Source organism: Macrobrachium rosenbergii, chromosome 14, assembly GCF_040412425.1.
Source record: "Macrobrachium rosenbergii isolate ZJJX-2024 chromosome 14, ASM4041242v1, whole genome shotgun sequence".
In the NCBI taxonomy this organism is placed as follows: Eukaryota; Metazoa; Arthropoda; class Malacostraca; order Decapoda; family Palaemonidae; genus Macrobrachium; species Macrobrachium rosenbergii.
The window spans coordinates 19888365-19898898 of NC_089754.1; the positions used below are offsets into that span (position 1 = coordinate 19888365).

General features: G+C 39.7%; 2 protein-coding genes across 2 annotated transcripts; both read left to right on the forward strand.

Annotated features, from left to right (window-relative positions):
* Positions 1 to 613: 613 nt before the first annotated feature.
* Positions 614 to 1406, forward strand: LOC136845500 (uncharacterized). Its single transcript, XM_067115678.1, has 2 exons — positions 614 to 938; positions 1258 to 1406. Exons 1-2 carry the CDS (start codon positions 614 to 616, stop codon positions 1404 to 1406), a joined length of 474 nt encoding a protein of 157 aa, XP_066971779.1.
* A 561-nt stretch (positions 1407 to 1967) lies between these two features.
* On the forward strand, positions 1968 to 2378 carry LOC136845501 (uncharacterized). The gene has a single exon (XM_067115679.1). The coding sequence runs from the start codon at positions 1968 to 1970 to the stop codon at positions 2376 to 2378; it is 411 nt and encodes a 136-aa protein (XP_066971780.1).
* Positions 2379 to 10534: the final 8156 nt, after the last annotated feature.

Here is a 10534-nt window from a genome sequence, read left to right on the forward strand (position 1 = left end):
GTGGCAGCTCATCACGCTACCCTCTACAGACAGCCAACCTGAGTCATCCCTAGACCTTGTGAGAGAGGTACTCCTCACAAGACTACCCCGCCAAACAGTGGCGGCCACGCCCAACGCCTCCAATGCCAATCGAAGAATTCTTGAGATTAGTCAACGTGTCCACATGGCCCACATGACAGCGGAGCCCACACAGCCATCAACAGCAGCAGCAGCAACACAACGGGCGCAGCAGTCAACCAACACGGAATCTGACAGCAACCCAGAAGGACCAGCCGCCCCAATTTACAAACGAAACTTCCCCAAGCAACTCATCAAGGGGAAGAAAAAAGAAAGAAAAAAGACGAACCACCAGAGGGAATGTGCTATTTCCACTGGAGCTTCGGAAAGAAAGCCCCCAAGTGTGACAAAGGCTGCCTCCTTTCAAAAAACATGCAAGAGGGTGGCACACACGACCCAACCAATTAAACGTCAGTGGTGAGCAGACCAGTTGCCTTATAAGAGAAACTGCAACTGCCCACCACTGTCTTTCTTCCAGGTACAGATGAAAAGGCTCCATGTGCTTCTTCATCAGGGATGAGAGGTCTGACAAGGAGTTCTTCATGAACACTAGAGCATGCAGGTCATTTGTCCCAGCCAGTCCAAACAAACGGTTCAACCCCATTCCACCCACCAACCTCCATGTATCCACTACCAGTGGAGCACCACTCATGACATACATGAGTACAGCTGGACCTTCATCATGGCAGACATGACGATAGCACTGTTGGGAGCGGACTTCCTAACAGCATACAACCTGCTAGTGGATGTAGCATCAAAACAACTGATCCAGAGAACAACTCCGACATCGTATCCACAAAAGCCACGCAGACGTACTGCCACCACACCATCACCGAAGCAGCAGAAAAACAAATATGCCCATTTGCAGCAGCTGCCCCACTGTCAGAAATATCACATTTCCTACAAAACTACCGAATGGTTTTCAAAGACGTCCTGCAAAACATAACATCCAGCACCATACAGAAACTGAAGGACCCCTGATCCACTCATGCTTCAGATGTTTAGCCCCAGAGAAGCTTGCCTATGTCAAACAAGAGTTCAAGGAGATGGAGGAAGCAGGAATATGCCAAAAAGCCCCCAGCCCATGGGCATCACCCCTTCACATGGTACCAAAACCCGACAAAGCCAGATAGATACCCATTGCCAAACATAGCAGACATAACCAATCAAATGAATGAGCAAAGATCTTCACCAAAATAGACCTGCTGAAGAGATACTTCCAAGTCCCAGTAGCGAAGGAAGATAAAGAAAAGACCATGATCATCACCCCCTTCGGCACCTACACATTCAACTACAGCTGTTTCAACCTTCGCAATGCAGGGGCAACCTTCCAAAGACCTATGGACTAACTGCTCGACGACCTCCCATTCTGCATAGTCTATGTCAATGCATCCTTATATTTAGCCCAACCTCAAGCAACATCTCATAGACATCAAGAAAGTACTACAGATATTAAAAAAAACAGATTCATAGTAAGGGAAGACAAATGTGAATGGGCAAAGAATCACAGCAGAGCAGTACATCTGGTGGGGAATGAAGAAGGATGTAAAAAACTGGACGAGAGAATGCATCCCGTGTCAGACATCAAAAATCACAAGACACATCGAGAGCAGGATAGGAGAGTTTAACCCAACACACCGCTGACTCGCCCACATCCACATCCGTATAGTACTAGGACCCCTACCCCCTCTGAAGAGTACAGATACCTGTTCACCGTCATAGACAGAAATACCAGGTGGCCCAAAGCAATACCGATATGACAACAGACGGTAGAAAGTTGTGTGAAAGCCTTCATTGGATGGGTCAGCAGGTACAGAGTCCCACAGATCATCACAGGTGACAGGGGAGCCAACTTCACGTCTGCCCTGTGGAACGTCCTCGCAAACAGTTTGGGGACAATAATAACACACATGACGGCCTACAACCAAGAAGCTAACAGCATCCTTGGGAGGCTACACCAGTTGTTAAAAGCATCACTCACCGCCAGCTGCCAAGGAAGGAGCTGGAGAAAGGAGTTACCATGGGTCCTACTGGGTCTAAGAATGACACCACATGCAGCATTCAATGCATCTCCAGCAGAAGTCCTATACGGCCAAGGACTAACATTGCCAGCAGTTGTCTTTCAAGATCAAAAGAGCCCAATATCCCCATCTGACACCCAAAAAGCAGTAGAAAGGATAATGCCAGCCAAGACGACCTACCACTTGACTAGAAATGTGTACACCCCTAACGAGCTGCAGAACACAAAATATGCGTTCATACGGTTAGACGCACACAGACCACCAGCCTACTCGGGACCATACCGCATCATCCAGAGATGACACAAGGCATACCAAATGACAGTAGACGGCAGAACAACGTGGGTTTCCTTCAATCGTATGTAGCCAACATACATACCAGACCTACAACCGTAGGCATCTCCAAGGGGGGGTGGGGGAGGTCCAGTAGGGTCAACACGCGGACCCCACACACACCTTCATTGCACTGGCCAGTAATCCCACAACAACGACGCCGTACGCCAACGCGTGGGCAAAAGAAACGCAGCATCTGTCAAGATTCTTTTGTATATATATCCGTTATTATTATTATCAACATTAAGTGTATCGGCATCATCATACGCATTGCACTGTCAGCTCTCAGCCGTGATTACGTTTAATCTCTGTTTCTACCTGCTTGATGTCAGGCGCTACATTTCCGCTCACAAGAGGTATTCACCTGTGTTTGTTGTCTGAATAAATTAGTAAGCTGTGAACTCTGACCCTTAATCATACCCATCGTCACAACACATGTATTATATGTATATATATGTGTATACATAGACAGATAGATAAATTCCAACATAAACAGACCCAAACACACATATGTATATACTGTAGGTAAAATCCTATGAGACGGAATAGCCAAAGTCTCTCACCCAGGGCGAAAGATACATGAAACGTTTGTCCACTGATTACTGTGTTCCCTAGACGCTGGCGCTGTGTCCCTTCCTTCAAACCCTATGCAGCTCTCTTGTAACGCAAGTTTTCCATCTACCTAAGTTTTTCTTTATTCTCTCATACAACTTTTTCCATCCACACAAAATATTTCCATCCACTCATAAGATTTTTTCTTAAATAACGTAAAATATTTTTCATCCACAAATAATATTTTTTCCTAAATAACGCAAAATATTTTTCATCCACTCATATTTTCCCAACACACGCAGAATATTTTTCATCCACTCGTGTTGTAACGCCAGTTTTAATAGCCACAAATCAATCAATCCATCCACTCATGAGATTTTTCCTACACAAGCAAAATATTTTTCATCCACCCGTAATAGTTTTCCATCCACTCATAAAATATTTTTCATCCACTCGTAAGATTTAGATTTTTTCGATTAGATATATAAAGGAGAGAGAGAGAGAGAGAGAGAGAGAGAGAGAGAGAGAGAGAGAGAGAGAGAGAGAGAGAGAGAGAACACAAACACGAGGAGGATATTTCGATAAGTTATATTTCGATTAAGAGAGAGAGAGAGAGAGAGAGAGAGAGAGAGAGAGAGAGAGAGAGAGAGAGAACAAATACGAGAAGGATATTTCGATTAACTATATAAAGGAGAGAGAGAGAGAGAGAGAGAGAGAGAGAGAGAGAGAGAGAGAGAGAGAGAGAGAAACACAAGGAAGATATTTCGATTAGCTACATAAAGCAGAGAGAGAGAGAGAGAGAGAGAGAGAGAGAGAGAGAGAGAGAGAGAGAGAGAGACACAAACACGAGGAGGATATTTGATCGTTATATAAAGTTAGAGAGAGAGAGAGAGAGAGAGAGAGAGAGAGAGAGAGAGAGAGAGAGAGAGAGAGAGACACGGGGTGGATATTTCGATTAGATATTTAAAGCAGAGAGAGAGAGAGAGAGAGAGAGAGAGAGAGAGAAACACAAGGAAGATAGATTAGCTACATAAAGCAGAGAGAGAGAGAGAGAGAGAGAGAGAGAGAGAGAGAGAGAACACAAACACGAGGAGGATATTTCGATAAGTTATATAAAGCACACAGAGAGAGAGAGAGAGAGAGAGAGAGAGAGAGAGAGAGAGAGAGACACGGGGTGGATATTTCGATTAGATATTTAAAGCAGAGAGAGAGAGAGAGAGAGAGAGAGAGAGAGAGAGAGAGAGAGAGAGAAACACAAACACGAGGAGGCTATTTCGATTAGCTCTATAAAGGTGCTTCCTTTCGCCATTGACCATTGAAGCCAGTAATGACAGCCATGGGCTACCAAGAACGAACTCGGGAGTAGTTATCGGGAGTTGTTGAAACCGGGAGTTACAACCGTGTCATTAGACCATTAACTGGACAATATAACCCACGATTTCCAGTCTGTTCCCCTACAATGACCAGAAGCAGACCCCCTGGTAGGTCCCCCTGCACTCCTCCCTACCACCCTCTGTCATCATTTAAAAACTCTCTCTCTCTCTCTCTCTCTCTCTCTCTCTCTCTCTCTCTCTCTCGGCGTCAATAACCTAGATGCTGTCACGTTGTCACGACAGTTTTAGTAACCACAAATCAATCAGTCAATCTCTCTCTCTCTCTCTCTCTCTCTCTCTCTCTCTCTCTCTCTCTCTCTCTCGTTATGGCTAGATTGCGTCATAACAAAGTAAGAAGTAAAAAAGAACGATCGTAATAATTTGGAAATAGAAAACTGAAATATATAACGTCATCACCAGGAAAGTTGCTATAGCTATTCAGTCAAGAAAATATATAAGTAGTCAGATGAAATAAAAATTATCCCTCAAATAAACCATTTTCTATTTTTTTTTTTTTTTTTTTGCGAAACTTGAAACAGCGCTAACATATCCGGGACTTGAATCGTTAGACTGATTATGACTAATTTGGTGTAAATGTATTCCACTGGGATGGAATAAGATAATATAGAGCACCAACTGTTCGAATTCCCTTTAGCCCCAATCTGTCTAATGATGTATGTATGTATGTATACACATACACACAGAAACACACACACAGACACACACACACACACACACACACACTGATGTGTGGATTATATATATATATATATATATATATATATATATATATATATATATATATATATATATATATATATATATATAATTTTCAAGCTCGCTTGACTTACAGCACTTTTTTATCAAGGTCATATACTGTCCACTGACCAACAAACAGGTGTTGCAGTTTACACTGTCCTGTATTGTGAATGCACCTATAATGGGCAGCAGAGGCATTTGACTGCAACGAAAGATACAGCTTAAAATGAGTTCCTGTATATCTTTAGTGTTGCACACTGCTACTCTTATCTACAGGACATTCTGATAAAGTTCTAGTTACGTCCACGAGTAACTTTCTGCGTCACATGTTTAGCTATATAAGTTTTAAATACTTTATCCAGACTTCCAGCACAAAATCTTTTCCTTCACTTCCCTTTCCGTTATTTGTTAAGTAATAGAGCATCATTATAATTCCTGAGAAAAAACATTGCTTTAGAATATTTTTCTCATCCATACAGACCTTACTCACCCTTGTCAGCCACTCATTCCTATTATCAGAATGCTTTTCCTTCACTTCCCTCTCCCTTATGTGTTCAGCCATATTGCATCACCATAATCTTTGAGAAAAGAAACAGTACTTCGGGAACTTTTCCTCATCCATACATAATCTACACACCCTTGTCAGCCACCCAGTCCCATTACCATCATCATGCGCCAGAATCTCACTTACAGTCACATCAACTCAGGTCGACTTCCAATTCTTTACTCTTTCAAATGTCATCTTTACTTCGTCGACAGCCACATTGAGACATTTTCCAATTTACAATAACCCTTTTCAATTTTGCATCATTCAGAGACAACCCTCTTTATTCCTTTATGTTCAGTAAGTTTACAAAATACTCTTTTAGAAAACGATCCTCCATTTTTTTTCTAATATCCGTTTACTCATTAATCTTTCTCTGAATATTTACTTCCCTATTGCACATATTCTTTTCCTTCCTAAAGTATCTGGTGTAATTTCTCCAAAATCATTTATTCATGCAACCTTTTTCACCTGCGTTGCAATTATTTTTGTAATCTATATTCTTGGTTACCTCTACATTAAGTTTTTTATAAAAATGAACTTCAAAATATTGATTTTTTTTCCTCCTCCTTAACAATACCTCTTTACGTTTTCATATTTGCAGTTGATATTTTTTTATTCCTACTTACCTACAACGGCAAGCATCTATGCTGACTTTTGACACCATCACTGAATTTTAAAAAATCACCAAACATCGTCTTTCAAAATTACCCATTTTTGACTGGTTTATTTTGGTTTTATTCATCCTCACTTTATAAACTCACTTGAAACATATGTTAATGTATATTTTTTTTGCATTCTATGAATCGAGTTCTGTTTTCATCGGGATAATTATTTCATTTCTTTCGTCTTGCTGTAAATATGAAATGGGGCCTGCTTTAAATCTCTGAATTCTCCGGGAACAACTGAATATCCTCGCTTTGTTTACTCCCAAATTTGAAATCGAAAGTCAGTGAAAGCACTCTTTGATAAACATGACAAATACAGTGGGATAAATTCAAAATATATGATAGCAAGTCTACGTTAATCAAGCGAAAGAAAGGTTGCCACAGAAACTTGAAATCAAAAGACATTGCAGTTGGCAAGTTTTCAAGTGTTTTATTTTATTTTAAGAAACTACCTGACAAAAAACATTAATTGAAAACCGAAAGTCATTGAAGCCTTTTCAAGACAGACTTGACAAATATCGCAGTATAAATTCAAGTCAACTTAAACAACAGAGACTGGGGATCGGACATTCTAAGGCTCATCAAGTCAAGGTAGAATTGGACCATTAATTATCGAAAGACCCTTTCAAAAATGTTCGGACATAATAACAAAATTGAGACAATGCTATCACAGCAATACCAAGATCAACGGTGATTATTATTATTATTATTATTATTATTATTATTATTATTATTATTATTATTATTATTATTATTATTATTATTGTTGTTGTTGTTGTTGTTGTTTCGGCATCAAATGCAGAACCTGTAGAGTACACGTTTGAGGAACACAGAAAGAAGTATTTCAGATTTTTTTCGCATTTGATTACAAAAATTTTAGCAGCAGAAATCTGGCGATTTTGGTAGAGCAGCAGGAACCCCTCTCACCCAACCCACGCACCCACAAAAAAAAAAAAAATTCATAAAAATCATTTGAGACGCAATCATATATTTTTAGCTGAGTTACCATCTTGCTGTAGAAGAATATAGAAGGAGACTATAACTGTAAAGCAAGAATAAAATAAATAAAAAGGTATGACTGATGAAAATTATCTAAAGGACTCTCAAAATGAAATAATGAAGTAAAGGTGAACAAGAAAGGAAAGACACATTGTTTTCTTTTATACAGTGGGTAACGCCCTTGCTTTCCATATATATATATATATGTTATATATATATATATATATATATATATATATATATATATATATATATATATATATATATATATATATATGTGTGTGTGCATTATATATATAAGGCTAGTGTATTATAATATATATATACTCTTAATATCGCAGTAACTTTAATTTGTGTATAACTTACATTCAAAGGAAATCACAAAACTAAGCTCCTGCGTTGTAACGCAGCAATATGACAGAAGTATTACAGAGCAGCTCCAAGCAATGAAAAAAGGAATAAAAACCCTCCCAAGGGAACTTGATTGATTTGACGTAATCTAAGGTGTCAAGCAAAGCACTGAAGCATTTGTTAGCCATTCAGCGCTTAATACAGTGAAAAGAGGATGTAGGAGTGACTGGAAAGCATATAAATGAAATGAAGTACAAGAATCTAAATGTGAAACAATGAGAAAGTCCTACAGTTAGACTAATAAGTAATAGTTCGAGGAGGTTGGATGACAAGACTGCATGGAATGAAATATAGAGTTTAGGCTAGAGGCCAAGCACTGGGACCTATGAGGTCATTCAGCGCTGGAAATGAAGTTGCGAGTAGGTAAGTTTGAAAGGTGTAACAGGAGGAAAACCTAGCAGTTGCACTATGAAATAACTGTTATGAGAGGTTGGATAGGCCTAGAAAGATGGAAGAAAGATAATAGGAATGGAAGTACAGCAAAAAGGAATGAAAGGGGTTGCAGCTCGGGGCCGAAGGGACGCTGCAAAGAACCTTTAGTAATGCCTACAGTGTACCCCGTGAGGCGCACTGACAGCACTACCCCACTAAGGGGACCCCAAGGCTGAAGAAAGGAAGCAGGAATGGGGGTAATGGAAAGGGTTGAAAAGGGGGTGCATCTAGGGACGCTGCTAGAAACCTTTAGTAATGCCTACAGTGCACCATGCACGGCTCACTGACGTTACCATCCCCCTAAGGGCGCCCAAGGAACTTGTGTCACTGCCCTTAACGTAGCCAGAGGGCTGTTCTGGAAAAGCGCAGCATAACTATGAGTCTCGCTAGTAAGTTCTAAGAGAAAAAACATAATGGCTAGAATAAAGCGCAGTTAAATGAGACTGACAGTGCCTGAGGATGCTATGCAGCAAAGTCCTTGCCACCATGAATCTTGCAGTAAAGAAGCAGGTCTCAGATATAATTTCTGGTGTTGCCAAGTTAGACCCCTTAGCGCTTTGAACCTCTCCAGCAACTCCATGAATAATCATAGGGACTACGGATATGACGTTTATGGGCGAACGAGTTTACATATTACAAACAAATCAGCGTCTCTGGCAGTGAGGGCGGGAGCAGCAGGCAATTAAGTGTACACGGTTGTAAAAGGCTAATAAATTCTAACATATATTGTAAATACTCTTGTATATACAGTAAAGCGAAGGGAGGCAGCTATTATAGGAGGTCACTTACTGTACTCTGATCCGCTTAGTAACAACAAAGAATTCTTCAATTTATTGTTAAACTTTATTCAGTATGATGCGCAGTTTGTATCAGAAACAGGTAAATACATTCACTGATGTTTCTATACAACTCTCAGGTAAATAGATTCACTGATGTTTCTATAAAACTTTCCGTGAAACGAAATCCATATTTAGCCACGGTATCAACATGTCAAAATTTTGTAAAAAAATAAATAAATAAAATAAATAAAAGTCTAGAACGCTTCCAAGCACTTTCCTATGAGAGCTGTAAAATTTCCTTTATGATGTCATGTACACCAGCTGCTCAAGGTAATATAATGAAAATAAATCATGTAATATGGTCAATTATTTAATGTAATTGAAGGTCTGCTGTACGTAATTTAACGCAATTTTTAGTCTTTCAAATGAAATGTGCTCTTGCGTCTGAAGGCATGTATTTGATAAGTAGCTGGAAGTTCATCACATTTATTCTTTCAAAGAGAGACTGTGCAACTTGGAAAGTGGTTAAGATGTTCTTCATACTGAACTTAATCTTAGTTTACAATATTTTGAGAACGTTTTCAGTAAAATAATTAAACTATACTACAAATATTTGCTCTCAAGTGAAAGTTTTTATTTATAAATTTTCTACAAATACACACACACACACATAAAGTTGTGAAATACTGAAAGAGATTGGCCGTAACGCCCAAGGAGTGAAAAAAAAACAAGTAAAAAATGCGCCGAAGTTTCTTCGGCGCGATCGAGTTTTCTGCACAGCGTATAATGCTGTATGAAACTCTCAGCCACGGTCCGGTGGTGGCCTGTGTTGCTGGTACCTATAGCGGTGCTAGACGCACGATCATTGCTAACTTTAAACTTAATGAAATAAAAACTACTGAAGCTAGAGGGCTGCAATTTGGTATGTTTGATGATTGGAGGGTGGATGATCAACATACCAATTTGCAGCCCTCTAACCTCAGCAGTTTTTGAGATCTGAGGGCTGACAGAAAAAGTGCGGACGGACAGACAAAAGGCCATCTCAATAGTTTTCTTTTACAGAAAACTAATAAAAATGCGTGCCAGATAGGGGCCAATGGCGCAGAGTATGTGGTCGGGTTTGATGTGCTGCTAACGGTCTTTGTAGATATTTGATTTGGCACTGTTACGTGTGTTTTCTGTACTTGAATTGTTACTGTGCGTCTCTCATTTTTGAGATGTCAGCTCAAAGTCTCTTTCGAAGCATTTAGAATGTCATTTCCCCTTTGTTTTCAAGTCTCTTATTGTCTCATTTGAAAAAGTCTTGTTGAATTTAAATTAAGTTTATTCGAAGTTCCCTTCATTTCTTTGTCATCTTCATCGGAATTCAGCAAAACTAGTCTTTCCATTTGTATTTGTGTTTTATTTTGACCTTACGTTAAGTGAGAGAGGAATGCAAAATATGTGGGGAAGGTGGCTGGAAGGAAAATTGAGAGGAATCACACAAGAATCGAAAAGAAGAGAAGGGAAAAAGGCAAAGGAAAAGAATAAGTTAACCTACTTTTTTTTTACTGGAAACCATTCATTAATAGTGAGTTGACTGTGAACATCTCATTTATCATCTTGAGTT

Coding starts and splice junctions, on each gene's coding strand:
- LOC136845500 (XM_067115678.1), top strand. CDS start 614: ATGCAGGTCATTTGTCCCAGCCAGTCCAAACAAACGGTTCAACCCCAT. Junction 939..1,257: donor TTTGCAGCAGCTGCCCCACT/GTCAGAAATATC, acceptor TCACCAAAATAG/ACCTGCTGAAGAGATACTTC.
- LOC136845501 (XM_067115679.1), top strand. CDS start 1,968: ATGACGGCCTACAACCAAGAAGCTAACAGCATCCTTGGGAGGCTACAC.